At 45.2% G+C, this 25,038-nt stretch overlaps 2 protein-coding genes across 7 annotated transcripts in view; one reads left to right on the forward strand and one right to left on the reverse strand.

The window, feature by feature from the left end:
• The window catches only part of LOC138773987 (calpain-8-like), a 613,980-nt gene extending 603,554 nt beyond the window's left edge, over positions 1-10,426 (forward strand). For all 3 annotated transcript variants that reach the window (XM_069954530.1, XM_069954529.1, XM_069954528.1), the window contains one exon: positions 10,296-10,426. The gene's annotated coding sequence lies outside the window, so the exon portion shown is untranslated. The remainder of the gene's footprint in view (positions 1-10,295) is intronic.
• Positions 10,427-18,646: 8,220 nt separating this feature from the next.
• The window catches only part of LOC138774368 (calpain-8-like), a 47,791-nt gene continuing 41,399 nt past the window's right edge, over positions 18,647-25,038 (reverse strand). For all 4 annotated transcript variants that reach the window (XM_069955154.1, XM_069955156.1, XM_069955155.1 and 1 more), the window contains 2 exons: positions 21,849-22,027; positions 18,647-18,874 (listed from right to left, as the gene is read on the reverse strand). In XM_069955154.1, coding sequence (XP_069811255.1) covers positions 18,847-18,874; positions 21,849-22,027 — 207 coding nt within the window. In that variant the 3' untranslated portion in view covers positions 18,647-18,846. The remainder of the gene's footprint in view (positions 18,875-21,848; positions 22,028-25,038) is intronic.

The raw sequence follows: 25,038 nt of genomic DNA on the forward strand, positions 1-25,038 counted from the left end.
ACCTTGTATCATCTTACAGACTCCTCCTTTCTCTGCTAACACCATGTCTAGGGCCATCCTGTTTTGGAAAGTCATTATGGAGGTTGGGCCTACTTGCTCTGACAAACCTTGAAGTGCATCTTGGGTATGGTTAATGATCCTCTGTTGTTTGTAATACACATAGTTTATCCAAGCCGTTTTTGTTTATAGTCACCCAGGGAAGTATTGATTCAAAGCCTGCTTTCACTTCATGCCTGGCCTTGAACTCATCTGGCACCCCCCTTGGGACCCGATTACATCCAAATACCCATGTGGGTCAAAATTTCCTTTGGGGTGTGGATCAGCAGACCTTTTGCGTCTTAGGTGATGAGGGGAGACTTGTTCTAGTTTGCTCTCTTCCAGGGGCAATATATGAAGAGGCATTATGGCTTTAGCCAAAGCACATTCCCCAGTCCAATTGCCTGCAAGTCTAGATCTAATCTTCATGTCCCCACATATCCAGAATACATCGGCTACAGATTGTACCTGGTTGATAAGTTCCTTACTGTTGGCATTGCTATATCTACCACAAAAGCCTGGTTTAAACTTGCCTAAATTCCTACCACCCCATTCACTAGTAAAGCATGTATAATTCCCAGGGTATATAGTGATTCCCTGACTCGGGGTAGGTGTTTTGGTGGCTATGGGATATTTTCCTTTCCATGTCTCACAGTCTGGGTTTGAAGTGGGGCGATTAGTAAACAGGCTAAGGAAACACTGTTTCAAGGCAGGGTTTAAATGTAATCATCATTACCAGTGTTCCATCCTACAGATCCCTCCCCAATAATCACACTCAGATCCCCACAGGCAGCAACATCACAGAACTCAAATTTAAAAGTTGCCCCTTGGGCACTTGATGAATTATACCAAAATGTAGTTACTCCTCGACTTTGTGTGATTGCTACTTCCTGTGTCCTCACCCCCACCCAAACCAGACACAATTTAAAAAGGATATAGGCGTTTTTCATGGTGAAGGACAGGCGGCAGACACTTTCTTGCAGTGTGAAGCGTGGACCCAGGTAGATTTTACCTCAAGTTTCACAGAGGTTGGGGACACCAGGAACACTTGAAATGGGCCTTCAAATCGGGGTTCTAGAGCGTCTCTGATGTGCTTCTTTACAACCACAAAATTGTCTGGCTGAAGTGAGTGAGTACTTTGGTAAGCTTCAGGGTCTGGAATAGAGAAAAAGACTGCAGCATGTGTTATTTTCAGCTCATTACACAGATTCACAACATACTTAACAAGACTATCATTTCCTGCTGTCAATTGTTGGGGATGGTAACTTCCAAGCCTAGGGGACCACCAAACAGGATTTCATTTGGGGTGAGGCCAGTGGGTTGCCTAGGGGTGTTCCTAACAGAATATAGAGCAATAGGTAGGATGTCAGGCCAGGGAAGGGACAGTTCCTTGCTGGCTTTCAGGATTTTATTTTTCAGAGTGGCATTCATCCTCTCTACTTTCCCACTACTTTGGGGGTGATAGGGAGTGTGTAGGCATGGATCTGCCCCTACCATTTTCCAAATCTCCCTGGTTACATCTGTGATGAAGGCTGGGCCTTGGTCACTTTCAATGACCTCTGGGACTCCAAATCTACAGACTAGCTCGGTCAAGAGTTTTTTAACTGTAAGTTTGGCTGTCATATTGGTGACTGGGTAGGCCTCTGTCCATCCTGAGAACATGTCCACCACTACTAAAATGTATTTGTACTTCCCACTTTTTGGCCGTTCCATGTGATCAATTTGGATTCTCTGAAATGGGTAGAGTGGCTTGGCCAGGTGTTTCTTCTGGGTAGGTATTGTGCCTCCTGGATTACAAGTGTTACAGATGTCACAACTTTTAGCATAATTGGCTGCTGTAGTGGAGATCCCAGGGGCTAGATATAACTTAGCAATTGCAGAGATCATCTGATTCTTTCCTCGATGGGTAACTCCATGGGCCCATTGTACCACTGCGGGATACAAGGCTCTTCGTAGGCAAAGTCTCTTTCTTTTTCTCCAGAATCCATCTTGTTGAATCTCAGCTCCTTGTTTTTCCCATTCCTTCTTTTCTTCTGGGCCTGTTTGAGTCTGAAATTGCTTAAATAGAGTAATGCCTGAATTTGATATTCCTTGTTGTTTGTTTTCTCCCTCTTCTTCTTTCTTCTTTTTTCCTGCTCTTGTCAATACATGTATGCCAATGCCAGCCTCTGCTTCCTCTCGAACCTGTGGAAGACGTGCGGCAGCTTTTGCTGCCAAATCTGCCCTGTGATTGCCTCTGGCTTCTTCTGTCTCTGTTCTGCCATGAGCTTTTATCTTCAAAATGGCTACTTGAGTTAGTAGATGGAGAGCTTCCATCAAAGTCTTGACGGCTTCATGGTTCTTGATGGGCGTTCCACTAGCTGTCTGGAAACCTTGCAGGGCCCACTTCAGGCCAAAATCATGCGCTATTCCATGCGCATAGGCTGAGTCCGTGTAAATATTGGCAGGCTTCAGTCAAGGCCCTGAGTTCAGCTTCCTGAGCCGACATCCTAAAAGGTAAGGGAGCTGCCTTCACGGTTTCTAATGAGGTAACCACAGCAAAACAAGTATGGAATTGTCCCTTTTCATCCGCGTATCTTAAACCGTCAGTGAAGAAAATGTAATCAGGATTGTGCAGTTTAGAAGCAGAGACAGTGGAGGGTTGTGAAGTTTCTGCCTCCATTTATTTAAAGCGATCATGATAGTCATCATCAGGACTTCCCTCGTGGGGTGTTTGGTTAGGGAGTATGTCTTCATAATCTGACTGATAGTCCCCCTTGAGAGAGGAAGCAGAGTAGCAGGATTTAAAAGAGTACATCTCTGCAAGGTAACATATTCAGGCATAAGCAAGGAACATTGGAGACACATGTTGCGCTGCATAGAAAGATGAGGTTGTTGAGACTGTTTAAGAATTGCTTGAAGATCGTGAGGAGCAAGAATAATGAGTGGATGACCTAGAACAATGTCTTCAATCTTGTCAAGGAGGGCCTGTGCCGCTAGAGGAGCTTTGAGGCATGTAGGCACTGAGCGAGCCACTGGGTCTAGTCTGCATGAGTAATAGCCAAGAAGCCTCATCCGATGGCCATGTTTCTGAGCTAAGACTCCAGAAGCATGGCCTTGATCTTCTGAGATGAATAGGCAGAAAGGCTAATTGTAATCAGGTATCCCTAGGGCAGGGGCTTCCAAGATCAGTTGTTTAAGTTTCCAGAAACAGTCTTCAGCGTCAGGGGCATATCTTCTTGTTTCCACAATGTCTTTGAAGGAGTCATAAAGAGGTTGCATAAGGGTGGAGGCATTGGGTATCCACTGACGACAATAGGTGATCAGACCAAGGAAAGCTTGGAGCTGTGTTAAGGTGGTAGGTAGAGGGATTGCTTGGACAGCTGTTTTGTGTTCTGCAGTGAGGTGTTTGGCACCTTCTGACATGCAATGACCAAGGAAGACAACTTTCTTGAGGCACCACTGAAGCTTGGACTTAGAAACTTTACAATTTATGGACGCCAAATGTTGTAGAAGACTGATGGAGTGTTCCTGGCAGGCAGATTTATCTGGAGCACAGAGGGGTAGGTCATCCACATATTGTAGTAGGGTTATCTCCGGGTGAGCCAAGATCCATGGTTGTAGACAAATCTGAAGAGCCTGAGTGAATTGATTGGGAGAGTTTTGGGCTCCTTGGGGCAATCTGGTCCAGGTGTATTGGGCCCCTCGATATGTGAAAGAAAGTAGGTATCTGCTGTCCTCCCTCTGAAATATCTGCTGAAATACGCGTTGGCCAAATCTATGACTGTGAAACAAGCCGCAGTAGGAGGGATTTGGCTAAGAAGGGTGTGGGGATTTGGTACCACAGGGGTCTCCAAAACAGTAACAGCGTTCACAGCTCTGAGATCTTGAACCAAACGGTATTTGGTAGGTTCACCTGGTGCAGTTCTTTTCTTGACGGGAAACAGAGGAGTGTTTGCTGGATATATACATCGGATGAGTACTCCTTTAGCCAAAAAGGTATTTATTTGCTCTTCCAGAGATTTCTCTTGTCCAGCCTTCAAAGGATACTGTGGTAATCGGGGTGGAGATGCTCCTTGCTTGAGGAGAACACCAACAGGTGCCACAGGGAGCAAACCAATGTCATCAGGACCTGTGGACCAAAGACTTTCAGGAATCAAGGGTATTACTTCAGGAGGAATGGACATCTCCAGGCTTGGGAGGATCACAAGAGTATTCACCGCTTGAAGGGCACACAATTCTTCAGGTGAGGGAGTATTCTCCAAGTCCAGGTACATTCCAGAAGAGTCATATCTGATAGTAGCCCCCATTTTTTGTAGGAGGTCTGCACCCAATAGATTGGTTGGTTAGGAGGGAGAGACAAGAAGTCTGGATAGTATATTTTGATGACCAACAGGTACCGGATAGGCAAGACGTGTCTTGGTAGGATTTCCATCTACTCCAAAACAGGGAATAAAATCAGGAGAGAGAATGACCCCAGGTGAAATATCAGAAGTCTTTAGTACAGATCTGGCTGCACCTGTGTCCACTAAAAAAGGAAGTTCATGACCATTCACTGGGAGTTTAACTGTTAGAACAGGGCCAGATTGGTAATTGGGGTCATTGGTGAGATTGGTGAAAACAGCAGATGCAGGCTTGCCAAAATCCTATAGTTGTCCAGGATAGAATTGGTCTTGAAGAGGAGGACCCTGTTGGTTGTAGCCTTGTGGAGGAGGAGGAGGAAAGGCTTCCTGATCTGGAGCTTGGTAACGTCCTTGGTTAGGTGCCTGGTAACGTCCTTGATTATGTGCTTGGTAACGTCCTTGATTATAATCCTGATAGTTTCGTCGTGATTGCATGTTGAAATTTTGGACATTCTGAGTCCCTCGATGGAAAGAGCGACAATTCCTCTGTAAATGTCCGTGCTTTCCACAAAAATGGCAGGTGATGTTTGGGTGTCATGTGTCTGGTATATGGTGCTTGTAGGAGCTGAGATTGCTGTGGTCCATGGTATTGGTTCCCAGGATAAAGTTGTACAGGTTGATTAATCATTATTGTCTCAGTCTGGGAAGCTCCTGAGGCATCAACAACTTCTTGCAGGACAGCCACTTTGGTTTCAGCTTTGTTTTTTTGTTTTTTGGTGGAGCAGTTTTAATTCTTTGCTTCTCAATGGCTTTGGTAATGAGCAAAACTTCATTCTCAGGTAGGTCCACATATTCTGACCTGGATTCTTCTAGTTTCTTCCGGATGGGGTCTAAAAGGCCTTTCACAAAGGATTCCACAAAAAGAGTGCGTTGATGTTTAATTTTCATATCAAATCCTTGGTTTGTAAAGAGTGCCAGCATTCTTACATAGTACTTTTCCACTTACTCGGATTCTTCTTGAGAAGAGTCAGTAAGAGTAACTGAGGAGTCAGCCAGTCGATCTTTTGCCCATACCAGCAGTCTGTGGCAGAATTCCTCACCTGAGGAATAGCTAAGAGTATTTATAGTACCATCTTCTTTCAGAGCTGACTTAATAATAGGCCAAAATGAATCACCGGCCTTAGTGCCGACAACATTACTGAGATCCTGCCAAGGGGCAGAATAGGTCTTCTGCACCTCATTTAGTCTCCGATAAAAACGCATGGGGTGCTTTTCAGGATCAGGCAACTGACTTATTAATTCGTTTACCTGAGTTGGAGTGAAAGGCACATATCGCGGACGCTCTTGTTCAATAGAGTAGGGTCAGGTGGTGGCCATGATGCTGGTGGTGGTGGCTGTGGTAGTAGTATCTCTGTTTGTGGTGGTGGCGGTGGTAGTAGCTGCATTTCGATCAAAGGTAATGGTGACTGTAGTTGAGGTTGTGGTGGCGGTGGTGTTGGTGTCTTTGGCAGACCTGGAATTAATTCCTCTTTTATCGGGTTGTGAGAGGGAGCCATCACATTCTGCAAAGCAATTTTTGAAGGCCAAAAGGGGGTCTTGGACAAAGTAATATCTTTCCAGGTCTCCACCAGTAGATCTGCCGTTTTAGGTAAGGGCACAACAATCCGGACTTCCCCCCAATGTGGGAATAGGGTTATGTTTAAGTATTGCAGAAAGAATTGTGAAGGCACAGGATAACATAGGAAAGCAAAATAATCCAGCAGAAATGAGAGGTAAAGAGACAGATTTAAATCTCTTAATTTTAACCACATCAAGGATGTTGTGTATGGCTTGTTTCAATAAATGGACAGACACATCATGACATTGGGCATCATATATGGGTCCCACAGCATGGATGATGCAGAGACAAGATAGTTTGTTTGGTCCAGTTAAAGCAGTCTCAGAAACTGGTAGGGTGTGTCCCCCTTTTTCCATGATATAATCGTCACTTTCTGCCTGTATCTGTGTGCCCCCTAGCTGCACAATATGTTTTGCTACTCCCCCTAAGTGTTTCAGTCCACCATTAGCAGGGTTTACAATGGCTGTAGTACCTTGACGTGCAATGTCTCCTACACCTATATTAAGGGTAGTTCCTGTGTTCCATAAAGGTGCTGTATAAATTGGAGTAAAAAGAGCAGACATGTTGTCAAAATCACAGATGTCAAAGCTGACTCTGGCAGGTTTTGGGGGCCCCCTAGTAGTAACATCTCACGGGATGATAGGTCGATATGAGTCAGAGGGGGATATAAACTGCCTATCAGCTTCTTGTGCTAAATCTCCTGGTTCTGAAGCTATTTCAGGGGTAGTGGAGAAAGCATATCTCTCAGCTTGTGTTAGCTCAAGCTGGGCTTGCGCTGAGATCTCAGTTCCCTCTTCTAACTGCTGAGGAGTGACCAAATTATTTCCTGGGGTTTCAGTTTCCTTTTTCAATTGCTGCGGAGTCAGCAGAGTATGTTCATATTGGTGTTGCGTTATCATGAGAGGGGCCAGGTTTGTGGCAGGTACAAAGTAAGCTCCGTAGGCAGTTAATAATGGGTATAATGGATCTGGAGTAGGCCCCTTGGGTGTCCCAAAATGGCCACTGGCACTGGAAGTTCCTGTATTGGAAGTTCCGACAAAAGAGGAAGTGGAAGAGGGTGTACTGGGCTGGGATGTGTCAAGATGGCTACTGAATACAGGAAGCTCATCTTGGACAGGGGCGGATGGCGTAGGTTGGCATGACGGGGCAAGATTGGGGCGTCCCCTTCCACAGCTACAACAACACTCAGCAGAGGGTGGATTCTGTTGGTGACAATTCGGACACTCCCAACATTGAGGCTCGCCGCCATTATAAGGTGGTGGCCCATCTTTCTTAATGTGATACATATATGCATTAACACTTCCCCTTTTGTCCTGAAACTCTACTTCAATATAGCTCTGTTTTGCGATTTCAATCGCTCTTCGTTTCCAAGCTAGAGCAGCTGGGAGTAGTGCATTGTCTTCTAACACCCCTTTATTCTCTTTTACAGCCTTAGCCCATTGGTTCACCTGCAGCCTTCCTTTTCTATGCATATCACAGAATCCCATCAATTTTTTTACATTAGTCACGTGTCTCTTTTCCTCTCTTTTGGCCACCAATTCGACCGTGCTCTCAGTTTCAACAGTTTGCTTACTCTTGGGAGCAAGCAAGGACTGCAAGCTTTCCATCGCGTTGCGGGTTTCCACCTCCCCTACAGCACGGGTGACTGGTTTCCCTATTTTGCGCCCACTCTGGCACGCGACTGCGGATCCGATAGAGATCTGACCTTTCCTTTCCGGAACAATCTGGGCTAATCCCTAGACTTTGACCGGCGGAGTATCAACTACATCAAGGGAAAAGGGGAAGTGGAGCCAGTCTCAAAAACAAACATTTCACAAGACCTACTTAACCTTAACTTAACTTATCCAGTGACCCCACAACCAGGGCTAATCCACTGGTTGGAGCCAAGGACGGAAGACAATTATTACAGTCACAATTTCGATCTCTGCAGTGAAAGAAATATTTTGTGCTGTCACCACTATATCACTATAACTATGCAATTATCAGTTCTGGTAAACTAGAAAGACAGAGCTAAAGCAGTAAAAGAAAGCACTATACTATCCAGTCACCACGTGCTGCTACGGTCTCACTCAAGTTATCAGACGACAGTTAATTGGTAACGACAAGTTGTACATGTATATAAATACACATACGGGTTCTTGGACAGTACCACAGGCAGGAGGGACACCTCGTCGTTAATAAAGGCAACCACTGGGGGTCGATCGGGTCATCCAGACTCACACAAGGGTGTCTGATCTGATACGGATAAGTTACAGATTCATAAAATCAGCAAACTTACCGTTTTCAGTGGAGGTGATCAGGCTCTGAGTTTAAGACAGTCTAGGATTATCCAGGACACCAGGGCGTCGGCCACCAGAAGCTAGAGTACCTCCTGTCAAAATTTGAGGTACCGCTGTGTTCGGGCGCCATTGTCAAGGTGATGAGTCTACTTTTAGTCACCTTGCATCAATTAACTGTCTCTGTTCTAATTAATTAGCCCGTGCCCACATAGCCCGTATTAGAAGCTACAATACAGAACACATGGAGACAGGACACAGATGTGTGCACACAACTTCCTCTTTATTAAAAACTGTTTCATTTTATAATCGCGGAATACAGGAGTGGTTACATAGTATAATATACACATGTATATATTAGGTATAGCATGATTGGATAACTTGATTTTCAGATATAAATAGTATATAAAAGTGCGCAACGAATGGTTATATTATTGCATTTGTATGGTATATAGCAAGTTCAGGCTTGTCTGCCTAGCAATTGGCAAGCTGTCAAGATTCTCCTTTAGTCACCCAGAAAGAGGAAGTTCTGGAGGTCTGGTCTTGCAGTTTTAGCATAAGCTGGCTGTCTGGAGCTGAAACATATCTGAATTAACTATTAAGACTCATAACAAATTGAAATGTTTCTCTATAATCATAATCTATAATCTATGATCAATAATCAATAATCAATACCGACCCTGACAGGACCATCCCTAATTTTAAACCATTCCCACTTATTTAACAATCCCCTTTCCCTTTTTTGCTGATCCGCAAAAAAATATGCAATTAATTTTTTTGCAGATTGCTGACGAGGATTGCGGATGATTGCAGACATCATATACAGTCCTGAAAAACTACTGAACGTGTGAATGTAGCCTTAGATTGATTTTGCTTTTTGTCCATTCAGGTCTGCAAAATAGGCAGAACTTGTAATGAAGCTCTCTGAGCGGAGCCCCAGTGGACGTGTGAACCTAACTTAAAGGGGTATTCCCCCCAAGACCTAAAAAAAAAAATGCTCCCACACCTAGCTGGTCTTACCAAGTCCCCCTGGGAATTTTGAGTCATCTCCTGTCTTTCTAGCTGCTTCTGTTCCATAGTTACAAGTTTTTTAAAAAGCCGAACTATATCCAACAGCACCGGCCAGAAAACTACATCTCCCATCATGCAATGCGTATGTCTGATTGGTACATGATGTAGTAAAGTTGAGTGAGTTGCATAGCATAGTGAGTTAGTTGAGTGGGAGGGGGCCCGAATGTGCAGCCGTGGACACCGCACACCTTCACTGTGCAGGCAAGATGACGGCTCCCGTGAAGCAGAAGGAAAGGTGCGGTGTCGTGAGTTGTGCGGAGCCGGAGCTGTGTGGGTGCCGCCGGTGAGAGTCCCGGGGGGAAGTGCGGGGCGACGAGTTCTGTTGGGTTTCTTGCGGTGCCGGTGAGTTCCGGGGGGCAGGGGGTTTCAGGTCTGCTGGTGCCGCCATTGAGTTTCGGGGGGGGGGGGGGAGGAGGCAGGTGGTGCGGTGTGGCTGCCGCTGCTGAGTTCCCGGGGGTGGGGGGTGCCGCCAATGAGTTCTGGTGAAGTTTTTGCGGTGCTGGTGATTTCTGGGGGGGGGGGCATCTGCCACTGGGGGTGTGTGTGGAGGTGCCAGTGAGTTCTGGTGGGTGTCTTGCGGTGAGGGGGCCCACAAGTGACCTGGGGGGAGGGAGTTGGGAGATAAAGATCAGCAGCAGCTGTCAGTGTCCTCCCTCACTTCAATGGGCAGGATTAGAATCGCTAACCCAGCCCATTGAAGAGACTGAGGACACATGATCCCATCTCGGAGAGTGGGGGCCAGGAGCAGGGAACGTGTCGGGTTGGACTGAGATTTGATGATTCTATGCATTTGGTGGAGTTGGATCTAGATAACAGCAAAACTGTGCAGAATCCATAATTAATTGATATTGGAAAGATGGAAAGCTACGGGTGGGCAATGTATTAATGCAAAAAAATGTTTTGGGGGGAATACCCCTTTAAATTGTATAATCTAGGCCTCTTACTTTTTTTTTTTTTTTTTTTTTTTTGCAGGCACTCATCTCTACTGACCAGAAATACAAGGATCTTTGATTTAATGAAATATTATTATAACTTTCAAGAGGATATATTCCATATATAAAAAAGTGCATTATTGAAATAAAAATGAATATCTAAGCATTATACCTTGGTGTGCTGTTGATTTCCTTTTCTATGACAAGGGGGCATCCTGTAAAGGTTTCACCACCAGCACAGACTGGGATTCTTTGCTGTAAGAGCAGTGAGGCTATGGAACTCTCTGCCACATGATGTTGTCATGGCTAATTCATTATATAAGTACTACAGATGAGCGAGTAGTGAAATATTCAAAAGTTAAAAATTCGATTCGAGCAGACCTGAAGTTTGACTATTCAATCGAATATCGAATCCCAATATAGTCTATAGGAAAAAATGCTCGTGACTTGGCGAACTCCAAGTCCACAATGACACCTCAGAAAATGATGCAAACACTTCTGGAATGCAACTGGGACAGCAAGGAAAACATGCCTGTGTGCATCTAACACTCCCAAGTCGCAGCATTACACCACTATCACAGCCTGTCTACAATACACTCTAAACACATTATAACCTCTGTGCAAAGTGGGAAGAAACACCAGGAAACTTTCTTTCCTCTACATTAGCATGGACCGAAAACCAAATTGTAAGCTAAAGAAACATTTTCCTGCACCACTTTAGGCCATGTTCAGACATCTTATAACACTGGCCGTTCTGTGATCCAGCCGGTGTTACTGAAAATCATCCCTGCAGTACCGAATGATCTTGTAACGCCTGGAGAAGTGGATCCACTGGACCATCACTAGCGATGGCACTAACCTCACCAGGGAGCGGAGTCTAAGGGGCCGCTGGTTTTCACCAGAGCCCGCCGCAAGGCGGGATGGACTCGCTGCGGCAGGCGACCCCCAGGTCGCTACCCCTGGCTTGGTTGCTAGTGACAGCAGGCGAGGCGTGGCAGGAGCAGTAGGCAGGAGATGGTGCTGGCAGAGGTCTGTAGGCGTAACCGCAGGTGACAGGCTGAACACAGGAGCAATAGTGTAACAGAGGAGCAGGAACCAGGAACGAGGACTAGGGACCAGGTAGCGGACAGGAATCAGGAACAAGGACTAGGGACCAGGTAGCGGACAGGAATCAGGAACAAGGACTAGGGACCAGGTAGCGGACAGGAATCAGGAACAACAGGGAGCTGGGCCAAACACTATGGGAAGCATGTAGAGGCTCCAACACCTGGAAGGGGGCAGGGCTGGAACTTATAGGGGAGTGATTGACATACAGGCCAATTAGGAGCGCACTGCCCCTTTAAATGTGAGACCGCCGGCCGGCACAGCGACGGACAGGAGCGCGGTGAGGTGAGGCACCCCCCGGGGCCGAAGCAACAGCAGCGCCGGGTCCCTGCCTAAGGACACCGGCTGCTGCAGATGCGGGAGAGAGGGTGCGGCGGTGGTCCGGAGCACGGGACGCCGCCGTGGCCCTAACAGATCTTCATTTCTACTGAATTCGGATGCTGGTGCACCCGTGTGCGCCCGCATCTGAATTCACCGCTGCACGCAATGACGTGTGCTCCATTATGTGCACTGACAGGTTCTCTGCGGATGCAGAAAACTGACATTCCAGTTTCTTGCGCAGCCGGATGGAATCTTGGCTGGAGTGTATACTATGTGTATATGCTCCGGCCGAGATTCCATTCATTCACAGATAACATATGGTTTGTATAAATCACGTCCATTGTTGCAAATTGCAACAACGGCCGTGATTTATACAAAACATACATTGTATGAACATAGCCTAAAATTCCGCTGCCTATGACAGCCACAGATGGCACAGGCAAAGGGGAAATCAAACAACACACACCGCTAACTGTCATTGTGTGTGTGTGTGTGATGTGGTCAGACACTTCCATGCGCTTTTCATTACACATAAAGGTGTGTGGGTCTCATGGGAACCCTCCAGAAATGGAGTTTGAGTACCATTACGCGAGCCCTTGAAAAATGGAGTTACAGGCCCTTGAGGTGAGCTTTCTGAAAATTGATTTAGACAACTAAGAGGTGAGCCCTCCAACAATAGACAAGTCAAAGTTACGAACAGCAAAAAAAATGATTTTGAGAAGTTGAAGTTCAGACCAACAAAACATTGATTTGCATGAAATTGAGGTGAGCCCCACAAGCATAACATTTTTAGGCCCTTGAGGTGAGCCCCACAAAAATAATATTTTAAGGCATTGGGAGTGAGCCCCACAAAAATTTAATTTATAGTACCTAGGAGTGTGCTCCACAAAAATTCAATTTATAGGCCCTGGAAGTGTGCCCCACAAAAATTCAGTTTTTAGGCCCTAGAAGTGTGCCCCACCAAAATTTTATTCATAGGCCTTGGAGGTGAGCCCCACAAAAATTGTGTGCAAGAATCTTGTGGTGTCCTAGCTTCAAAAATTGTTTGGAATGGCCCGTTAGTTTGGTGGTTGAGGAGGAGATGGAAGAAAAGAGCGAAAACATGCACTTCATAGACTTGTTTGGGTGATAGGGGTGCATGTAAATTTTCTGACAGAGCTTTGAAACACACATGGCACTTCATGTTTAGCTGCTTTCCACCGTTAGAGAAGCAAAGTCTGGGTCAATCCAGTGGCTGTTCATCCTGTTAAGTGTCAGCCTGTCAGCTTATCTGTTATAATGCCACCAGCTGCGCTGAATACCCTCTCTGTATTAGAACGCTGGTGGCAGAGCAGACCAGCACCTCCAAGGCATAGAGGGACAGTTCCAGCAACATGTCTAGCTTGGAAACCCACAAAGTGTAGGTTGCAGAGGGATCAGGGAGGACAAGGTTACGGTCGGTCAGGTACTCCCGCAACATCCGCCAATACTTGTCCTTCCTGCTCACTACAGGCCCTGTGGTGGTGAAAGTTTCCCGAGGGGGTGCCATGAAAATGTCCCACACCTTGGAGAGTGTTCCCCTGATGGCTGCGGGCCTGCTGGATATTCTCAGACTCTGGGAGGAAATCTCCTCTCTGCTGCCGGCGATGTTCCGTGGAAACATCCCCATTATGTTCTGCAGCAGTTCCCTTTGGTATTCCGCCAACCTATTGCTTTTCTCCTCTCTCCTTTAGCGGAAGTGGAGACGTTATCCTTATACCGGGGGTTGAGGATTGCAAAGATCCAGTATATTTTGTTCTCCATTATGTGGGCAATGCGTTTCTCCTGGAAAAAGTAGCCTAACATGAAGCCTGACATAATTGCCAGACTCTGAATAGGCATCACTTAGCTGCCCCCACCGGTAGAATGACTCTTCATCTCCTCCTCTTCCTCCTCCACCTCCTTTTCACCCCATACATGCTGAACCAATGGAACGGACCCAACAAGAGTGCTACTATCTCCTGTATAGGTGACAGCCTCCCCCTCGTCCTCTTCTCCTCCTATGATTGCAGATGAGAAGCCGATACGAGTGTGGTCTGAGTGTCGGGCTCCATTACACATCCTCCTATCCCAGCCTCCTCTGTACGCACCGCACCGAGGGATTCTCTCAGCACGCAGAGGAGTGGGATTGTTAGTCATCGCAGCTGATCCTCTTGGTGGACCCCTCAAATATGTGTAACACCTCGCATATGTCAACCATCCATGGCCACTCATGGTTAGCGAACTGCGGAAAGTGAATGGGAGGCACACGGGAGTTTTGGAGCTGGTACTCCATCAACGCCCTCTGCTGCACACAAACCCTGGACAACATAAAGCACGTTGAATTGCACCGCATGCTGACATCGCACAGCAGCCGGTGACATGGTAAATGTAAGCGCTGCTGCAGTTTTTGGAGGCTAGCACCGGCTACAATTTAACAACAAACAAAAAACCCTTATTTTGACCATAAATGAATACCAAAAATTTATATATGGAAAACAACTACGCTTTATAAGTTCATAATACCCAACTATCCCATAAAATCAACATGTACACAAAAGACATTTAAAACCAGGTAGAGGGGACCATAGCTCAGGGAGATTGGGGTACTTTTTGTACCCCCAAATTAAAAATGTGTGCCAGGCATGGTACGTGTGGGAGTTCACCAAGCTCCAGAGCCGCTACCAAGTTACAGCCATTGTTACACACACCCATGCCTGGTTTTAGCTGCAATGGAGAGAGCCACGTTTCCGTCTGCTGAGGCTCTGTGTTTTTTCTCACCCAAGTTGATGAGCTTTGGCGCGACCTGTTGATGTCTCCCCATTCCAGTCCCAGCAGGGATGCACATCCCACTGCGAGTTTGTCAGCAGCCCGCCCCGTTAACCCCCTCTGGCCAAAGCTTATACGTCACCTGATCCCGACTCCGGCTTCCTCCGACTTGCTTCGGGGCTCCTGACGTCTTCACAGCCTGCTCAGCCAATCAGTGCGCTGCGGCGGGGCAGGGCACTGATTGACCGAGCAGGAAGTGCTGAGAATCAGCGAAGCAAGCCGGAGGAAGCCGGAGCCGGGATCAGGTGACGTATAAGCTCCGGCCGGCAAGGGGTTAACAGGGCAGGCAGCGGACAAACTCGCAGCGGGATGTGCATGCCTGCTGCGAGTCTGTCTGCCATTGAGTACACAGGGCCGTGATCCGCAGCGAGTCTTGCTGCGAATTTGCAGCGAGAAACTCTCTGCGGATCCGGCAAGTGTGTTTGTACCCTAAAGGTTTTTTCTCAGGTTTACCAAGTGGGAGATGTTAAATAGAAGTCTATTCTATGTTTTCCCCATTATTATCTTTCCCAGTTGTAGGTGCAAACCTTTTCCACTCCTTTTTCTATACTATCCCTCTAGAAAAGGAGTCTAGTTCCTGGAGGAAGAAGTTCAGTTCAGTTTAGTCTAGTCAAAGAGAGAGCAAGACAGACACAGAGAGTTGTAAGAAAGCAACCACTAGCAGGCAGTGCTAGACCCACTCTGGAGGAAAAAGACATCCTCTGAAGAACACCTTGCCCACACCAGGGATACTAGCCACACAGTGCAGGGAAGTGACCTGGACCTAGTTAGGCACTGACCCCAATGGAACAAAGCTGCAGTTAGCCTACGTATTCCACTGCGTAATGCACAGCTATCCTGGAAAGTTTCAGGAAGTCTGCTAGACCTAGTGCAAGGACCTGGGGCCTCATACTACCCTCACAGGACAGGTACCTTGACACTGTAGGGCATTAGGCAGCTCAGTAAACATGAGTACGAGGATCTTCTCTTTTTCTTCTCTATGTTACCCAGCTATGCTATGCCAAGCACTACATTATGCAGGGCCCTAAAGACACTCCACTTCTCCACTCTCTTCCATTCACAGCTTAAAACTTTTTCGCTCTCCTGTCTGCACCTATTATTGTTACTAAAGTGGAAGCCTATTTTTATGTATTGCACTTAAGCTCTAAGTAAATGGAGGTTATTCTGGTTATAGGGGTTATCGAGCGCTACAAAAACATGGCCACTTTCTCCCTACTGTTGTCTCCGGTTTGGGTGGGGTTTTGAAAGTTAGTTCCATTGAAGTAAATGGAGCTTAATTGCAAACCGCATCTGAACTGGAGACAACAGTAGGGGAAAAGTGGCCATGTTTTTGTAGCACTGGATAACCCCTTTAAGTCATTGGACTTTATTGTCTATTCATTTGCACAAACACACTAGCATATACTCAGGCTACCTAAACCTGTGGAAGCGGAGCCCATCTGACCGGGGTTGGGTAACAAAGCCACTCCAGGCTACCATGAAAAGTGCCCAAGTGACCCTCACCCACCTAGCTGCCACAACATTGCCAGGGATACCCTGGTATCCAACGTGCCACACGTGCCAAACTAAACAATGTTGATTCTTTCTACCTATTCTTTCGTTGACCCTTTAAGATTAAAAATGACGCCACCCGGGACCCTACCTCCCTTATTTTCCAGTTAGTTCCCTAATGTGCTGAAATGCTGCTCATTCCACATGTAGGATCCTTCCCTCCTAGCGTGCCCCCGATTGCCACCTATAGACGATTATCGAAAAGAAAGTCAACAACACTTGGGTGCAATGCTTAGATATTGAGTTTTATTTGCATAATGCACTTATGGAAGAATTTTTTTTCATTGGTAATTTTCCAGACATTTTGCATTAAACCATATTGATTTAAAAACTATTAGTATGATTTATTAGTAGCAGAACATTAGTACCACAAATAGGGACGTTTCAGTCACCATTGTGGAAGCTACAATGTCGGGAAGATCAGTTAGTCAGGTTGGTATGCTGAATAAAAGTATAAAAGAAATAAAATATAAGAACAAATCAGTGTTTATGTGATAAAATAATCTCCTATTAATGCAGTTTAGACATAGTGTGCAGAGACAAGGGTGATGAATTGTCATATGGGCAGCCTTAAAGTGGACCTGTCTTTTGACATGTCATAGAGACATCACAGTAGAGGGACAAAGTCCATGTGGGTCGAAACATTGCTGCTTGCTAGGTGATAGAATAAACTTTGAAATTCATTGTATGCTGTTTGATTCCTCTCTACTGTGATATGTTCTGGTGAGTACTGGGATAGTTGACCTTCCAGCATGCATTGCCACCACTATTTGTGCAACGTATTGGACCTGGTTCCATTGTGCTGTTGGAATCTTTGCCTTTTGATATGTCGTAGAGACATGTCAAAAGTTTTGATTTATCTGAGTGTTCAGACACGTACGATCGGAATAAATAGGGAGGAGAGAATCGCGCTGCAGCCTGTCCTCTCCCAGCTCTGTGTAAGAAAAATGAGTTGGGCTCCATAGACTTACATTATGAGGCTGCAGCATGTCCTCTCCCACTCATTCTCCTGAACACTCAGACCCAGACCAATCAAAACTTTTGACATGTCTCTATGACACTGATCAATCATTTATATGATTTTTGTGTTATTGTTGGTCTCATAAGGGCACAGTTTTAGTTGTATTTATTTAAGGACACTTGGACAAAAAAAAATGTTTGATTTGGTTTAGAGATTCTAATTATTGGTTTTGGACTTACATTATGAGCCTGGCTCTTTTTTTTCTAACACAGAGCGTACGAGCTGCAGCATGTCCTCTCCCACTCATTCTCCTGATTGTATTGGTCAGACTCGGACCGATCAATATTTTTAAAATGTCTCTATGACATGTCAAAGGTTTTTACAAATGACAGGTACACGTTAATGGGGAATTTTTTCTAGCCTGCTCATAGCCCCCTATCCCGCCAGGGACGCTGAGGGGGAAGGTAAGTGTCTTACCGTCCTCCTCAGCGCCCATCATATGCTGTTAGTCGGGGTAAATTCTGCTCCAGAGCACCCTTAGGAGCACTGCTGCACCATCCAGCCTGTCCCCTCCACTGATTATCTTAGAAGGGGCAGGCCGGATGATGCGGCAGTGCTCCTAACGGTGCTAACAACGCAGGAATGAGGAGGGGGAAGGTAAGACACATACCCTCCTCCTCAGCGTCCCTGGCGCTATAGGTGGCTTTCAGCAGGTTAGATTTGTCTAACCTGCTGATATTCCCCTATAGGGCTATTCCACAGGCCGCTTATCTGACCAGTCAGGTACAGTAGATATCGCCCCACGTAATAGGGCTCATTTATCGGATGATCACATGTTAACAAATACTCTGATGTCGGCTGCACATCTCCCAGTGTAATAGGAAATGTGCCGCTGATGGCTGATTAATGCTAGGGCAATAATCTATATGATCCAGAGGTGGAGGTATTATTTATAACTAGTTTGGCAGTATTATATAGGCACTGCAGTAATAATATATGGTCGTAGTGTGGAGGTATTATTTATTATATATAATAATATAATATATATATATATATATATATATATATATATATATATATAAGCCTGGTGTGATGGTATTATTTAGTATGGCATGTTATTTAGTCACTATGTGGTGTAAAAATATACATATAGGCTATGTTCACACTACATAAGTACTGTAGTAATCACTGCCGTTGTTGCCGATTTGCAACAACTGCCTTGATTACTACGGTAATTACAAAGTGCTGCACCTGAGGGGATCCCGGCCGGAGTGTATACACATAGTTTACACTCTGGCCGGGATCCCTAGTGGTGCCATAGAAACTGACATGTCAGTTTTCTGCGACCGCTATTCATTGAATAGCAGCTGCAGAAAACCTGTCAGAAAACCTGGCTCAGGCCGCACACTCCATTGTGAGCAGCGGGGAATTCAGATGCGGGCGCGCACTGATGCGCCCGCATTCCAAGTCAGCAGCAGTGAAGATCGGGATCATCTTCTCTGACACCGCCCGTTCCGTGACCCGGCCGTGTCACGGAACGGCCGGTGTCTTACTATGTCAGAACATGGCCACATACTGTATGTATATATTAAACCCACCTCCTCCCCCACCCTTCAGAAAATCCTGCGTATAACCCATATCTTATGTAACACAAATCAGTCTCTGCAAGGAGAAGACCAAGAAATGATTATTATATGGATATATAAAAGATAGTGAAAAAGACAGGCCAGAACAAAGTCTCTTATTGAAAGCTATAATAATATCCCAGAACAGTGAGGACCAAAGGACCAAATCTTATTCATATGCCCTTACAAGATCCCCCAGGAATTCAGTCTGCACCATTATTGGCATCCATTCTGGGAAAAGAAAAATTAAAATATTAATAATCGTACATCTATAAAAAAAATATAAATATATATTTGTTTGTTTGGTTTTTTTTTAGGTAGAAGAGGGCCCTGAAATATAAAGTTTACCCAGTAGACACTAAACATAGTATAATAATAATGATGACAACAATAATAATAATAATAATAATAATGAGAAATAATCATCCCAATTTTGAATATTTTGCTAATAAAGTACAAATACAACATAATAACATTTAATGCAATGTCTCCTTACATATATCTTAAGCGTTTCACATGTTTTGCTTGTTTCCGAAAACATACTTTGATAATTTCCAGCACCATATGCTAATTACCCATTGAAGGGAATGTGTCTCCTAGGTTTTCTTTTACTGATTAGAGTCAGATACTAGAAATTGTGACCCATATGTGACCAATTAGCGTTAAGTGATGTGCATGGTAAGTACCTCCTTGTCTAGCTGGGAGTACATGGAGTGGGCTTTTAGATCTGTTAACACTAGGTGTTGGCTGGCGGCCATTGCCTCTGCTTGCCGTGTCTGCAGCTCTGGCCCTGGGGGCTTAATTTTTCGGCACTTGGCGTCGCTGAACCACTGGCCTGCTCCCCCCTGAGGGCACTGGCTTTGCGGTGGTGGTGGTGGCTGATCGACACTGCACCAAGGCTAGAGTAGGGACTCGAGTATCAGAAGACCTGCACGTGGTACATGAGGCAATATGGTTTGATCAAATTATATACTAACTTTTGATGTTGGTTTTTAATGTAGCTGAATAAGCTTTAGTAACAACCATGGGTGCGATGTGCAGCCATTTTCTTGTTCTCTAGGCTTGTACACTAAAAATTGTTCTTTTATTCCAATAACTTTCTATTTTCTATGGGTCCTATTAGACGAAGTGATTCTTAACAATTGACGATCACAAATTAAATTATCGCTAACAGAATGAACGATAGTCGTTAGTTCCGATTGTTACAACAATCGTTACTACGATCGTTTACTCCATCTGATCCCAGCAAAAGAACAAATGATGTGAAATTAGGGTCCTTTTACACACACAGATTATCTGACAGATATCTGGCAGATTTTTGCAGCCAAATCCAGGAACAGACTATAAACAGGAAACAGGTCATAAAGATTTCTGAGATTTCTCTTCTTTTCAAATCCATTCCTGGTTTTGGCTGCAAAAATCTGCCAGATATCTGTAAGATAATCTGTGTGTGTAAAGGGACCCTAATGCTGCGATTACACGGAACGATTATCGTACGTGTAAACGCAGCGAACGATCAAACAACAAAATCGTTCATATTGATCTTTGAACATGTTCTCAAATCGTCGATGATCGTTCGCAAAAAATTTGCAGATTGTTCCGTGTGAACAGTTGTTCCCCGATTTAACCAATGTGTGAGATAGGCTTAAGCGATCGCAAAACGAATATTCTGTACGATATATCGTACTGTCTAAAGGCTGATCGCTATGTAAAAAAAAGCGTTACTCCGACGTCGTTAATCGTGCGATCGGGCCAATTATCGTTCTGTGTAAACGTAGCATAACACTAAACGATTAGTGAACAAATGCGGAATTACAGCGAATGAATATGAATTTACAGGGAACGATTAACAATGATTTTAGGGTCAGATCTAAATATATGATCAACGACACATGAATGATTTTTCGCGTGATAATCATCCCGTGTAATAGGGCCCTAGCTGTAATTTTTTTATTATTAGTTTTTTTGTACATTGTAATAGGGGCTGCCATCTAAAAATATTATTTAAACAATGAGGTAATTTTCTGAAGACACATTCCCTTTAAGTAGGACTCAGGGTGTTTTTTCCATCCCAACTAGTCATGGCTGGTGGGAAATCATTTGTAATCACGCCTGCATCGTCACCAAGGGGCCGTCCCATATTTTCCTCTGTGATGCCGCAGGCTCCTGCATTAGTTATCACGCCCAGTGAGGCCAGATTACAGTGGATTTCCCACCAGCCATGATTAGTTTACCAGCAAATTAACAGCAACATGCTGATTGCAGCATGTGGGATCACCCTAATGGGGTGTACTGTGTCCAAGTGCCCATAGCAGCACTAATGCTAGGTCTTCATGGTGACAAGGCAAGTGACTCCTGCCCCACCTTAATGTGTCTCTATGGCCATGATTCCTTTCTGCGATGGGGAAAAATTCCATTCTATTGTGATTCACAGTAATGCTGTAATGTTACTATGCCATGTGAACGACTCAGTGAACTCTGTGGACCTGGAACCTGACACAACTAAATTAATTAATTTATTCATTGATTTAAAAAATTCCAGGCCTTTTATTGGTACCATAATAGGGTAGATGGGACTCTTTGATATACTTTTTTTTCTGTGTTCTTTAGGATGCAAGGTGACCAATTTTGGCATTGGAAACCTATTAGTTTACGACATTCACAGTGTGGAATAAATAAATTTAAATTTTATGAAATTAAATATATATTTATTTATGCTCCACTACATTTCGGTCCCCTAGAGGACTTTTCTTATACTAATATATTGTAATTTACCTTCAAACTGTTCTCCTGTTACATCTGGCCTCTAGTCTATGGCAGGGTATAATAGCAGCACAAACATGGTTGACCTGGCCAGGAGGTCTTCACAAAGGTGGGGCCAATTGGACACCACATATGTCCAGCATGCAGCTTTTAACCACCTAGATGCCTCGATTACTATGGACTGTTGTATAGGGTCACAGTTATTTCCTGACATTTTGGGTACATGGACATCACAAGTCAGTTTAGGGTTAAGGGTTAAGTGACTTTAATTGTTTCTAGATGTCATGCAGCAATGGGGGTCTCCCCGCCAAATGGCAGGAAATTTGGGATAATTTTCCTCAAACACTGAATGACCTTAGGAGCAGTTTACCCATAATCCGTATCAGAATTCACATGAGTATCATACAGATTTTGAAGCAGATTTGCTGTGGATTTTACTCACTGTGCACAATCTTCTGGAAAACTCTTCAGGAAAACCTGTAGGAGGAAGGAAGACTCGTGCACTTCCTGCGTGGTGAAAGGAACAATGCCGTATCTCCCTGGTGGCAGGTTATACGGCGTGGTGATATCCAGTGTTTTTTGAGACAATGGTTTTTGAAGACCGTCCAAAGAGTTTGTTAGCTTTGAGGTATAAAGACAATGGAAGTCAGCATCGCTATAATATCATATAAAGATCATAAGAATAAAAAGAGATTTAATATGTGATATAATACTGGAGACAATTATAACAACGCTATTTCTTTTTCCAATGTATATATGTCATAAGTTAACCTTAAATTTAATAATATACCGGTAATATAATAATCAGACAATAACATACTACTAATAATCATCATCATAATCATTCTCTATAATGATTGAGGGTACAAACACACTGGGCGTATCCGCAGAGGATTTCTCGCTGCGGATCCCTGCCCTGTACACTCATGGGCAGACAAACTCACAGCAGGATGGACATCCTGCTGTGAGTATGTCAGCAGCACGCCACGTTAACCACCCACCACTCCGGCTTGCTTCGGGGCTCCTGGCGTCTTCACGACACGCTCAGCCAATCAGTGCGCTACAGTATTTACATCAACCTGCTATACTAATGGGTAAATAGAGAATTGGTAGAGAAGACCCCAGACCTGGCAGTATGACCCTTAATGGTGCATTTACACAGACAGATTTATCTGACAGATTTCTGAAGCCAAAGCCAGGAACAGAATATAAACAGAGAACAAGTCATAAAGGAAAGACTGATTTCTCCTCTTTTCAGATCCATTCCTTTGGCTTCAAGAATCTGTCAGATAAATCTGTATGTGTTAGGGCCCTATTCTACCGGACGATTATCGTTCAGATTATTGTTAAATCGTTCAAATCTAAACAATAATCGTTCGGTTGAAATGCAGTTAAAGATTAATGACCGAATGAGAAATCGTTGATCGCTTTATAAGACCTGGACCTATTTTTATCGTTGCTAGTTCGCAAAACGTTCGCATTGAATAAGACGTCTTTCGGTCGTTCGCAGTAGATACGAACGCAATAGTGAAGATATAGCGAAGAAAAAACTATCGCAAGTACGATCATAAGTAACGATTATCGTTCCATGGAAATGAGTGAACGTTTTCAGGTCTTTTGAGATTGTTAATCGTTAACGATTATGCGACCGATAATCGTCCGGTGGAATAGGGTCCGAAACGCCCCATTAGATGACACAATCATTACTGACCCATGTAAATCTTAATTTTGGCATAAAATATTGGCACATTTTCAGTGATATCAATTATACGTTTATTATATTTTTTTTCACATTTTATTATTTAAAGTTGTATAACGTAATAACATAATATAATTTATATATAACATTGAATGGTAGCAGTAAGGGGCAGCACGACTCCTTTGATGCCACCATTGTCTGTGTTAGGAACTGAAGGACTATTTTTGGCATAGTGTATTGTTTGTATTTTTTTGTTCCATGGCATTCTTCCTAAGTTCATACTTACCTGCATGATCTGATGTGCTGTGCTCTTGCTCAGCTTGTTTATGCTGTTATTATAGAAATTAAGTCTGCAACGCTGCTTCATGTACAGTATATAGTTTGTTCTATTTATTAATGAAATCTAAAAAAGAAAGTATTCACCACAATACCCCTTTCATTCATCAATATACAAAACTAGAAAATGTACCCGGCGCTGCCCGGGTAATAAAGTGTCAGTGTGTTAATTAGATTTGTTCTAAGGTGCCCAGGAGGCCAAGCTAAAGGTATTGTTTCATCTGAGTTAATCAGTGAAATTAGTGTATACCTGTAGTGCAGGGGTCCTCAACTGGCGGACCGCGGTCCGAACCCGGACCGCGGAGGCCAGCTGTCCGGACCCCTGGTCAGACCCCTGGTCGGACCCCTGGTCAGTCCCGCTCCCCACCGCACTGCCTCCCGCCCCATAGGCGTACTGTCCTTAGATGTCAGTACGCCTGTGGGGCTGGGGGCAGTGTCGGTCCGGCCCCCGGCTGATACGCGCTCTCTGGGGATGTCCCGGGGATTCCCCAGCAGAGCGCGCACCACAGACCTCAGTGTACGCTGCCGGCCTGTCCTTCCCGGAAGTGCAGGCCGGCGGCGTACGCTGAGGTCACTGATGCGCGCTCTGCTGGGGAATCCCCGGGACATCCCTACAGAGCGCGTATCAGCCGGGGGCCGGACCGACGGGAAGAGAAGAAGACAGCCGCAGCGGGGAACGAGGTGCTAGGTGAGTTGTTTTTGTTATTTTTTTTTTTTCTGTCTGGGGGGCATCTACAAGGGGAGAGCGCACAGGTGGACTATATACTACAGGGGGGACCTCACAGGGGGCTATATACTACTGAGGGGGCTATATACTACTGGGGGGAGCGCACAGGGGGTTATATACTACAGGGGGACCTCACAGGGGCTATATACTACAGGGGGAAAGCACAAGGGGGGCTATATACTACTGGGGGGGACCTCACAGGGGGCTATATACTACTGGGGGGAGAGCACAGGGGCGCTTTATACTACTGGGGGGAGCTCACAGGGGGCTATATACTACAGGGGGACAGCGCACGGGGGGGGCTATATATTACAGGGGGAGCTCACAGTGGGGCTATATACTACTTGGGGTGAGCTCACGGGGGCTATATACTACTGGGGGGAGCTCACAGGGGGCTATATACTACAGGGGGAGAACACAGGGGGTTATATACTACTGGGGGGAGCTCACAGGGGGCTATATACTACTGGGGGACAGCGCACAGGGGGCTATATACTACAGGGGGAGAGCGCACAGGGGGGCTATATACTACTGGGGGGAGCTCACAGGGGGCTATATTCTACAGGGGAAGAGCGCATGGGGAGGCTATATACTACTGGGGGGAGCTCACAGGGGGCTATATACTACAGGGGGAGAGCGCACAGGGGGGCTATATACTACTGGGGGAGCAACAGGGGGCTATATACTACTGAGGGAGAGCGCACAGGGGGGGCTATACACTACTGGGGGAGCAACAGGGGGGCTATATACTACCAGGGCAGTCACCCCCTTTGTACCTAATATCAAAGGCCTGGTGAGAGAGAAAAAAACGCCAGTTTTCCCGCTAATAAGCAGCAATTCTGTATATAAATAGTTGAACGTTTGTGACAA

This window comes from Dendropsophus ebraccatus, chromosome 15 (genome assembly GCF_027789765.1).
Source record: "Dendropsophus ebraccatus isolate aDenEbr1 chromosome 15, aDenEbr1.pat, whole genome shotgun sequence".
NCBI classification, from domain to species: Eukaryota; Metazoa; Chordata; class Amphibia; order Anura; family Hylidae; genus Dendropsophus; species Dendropsophus ebraccatus.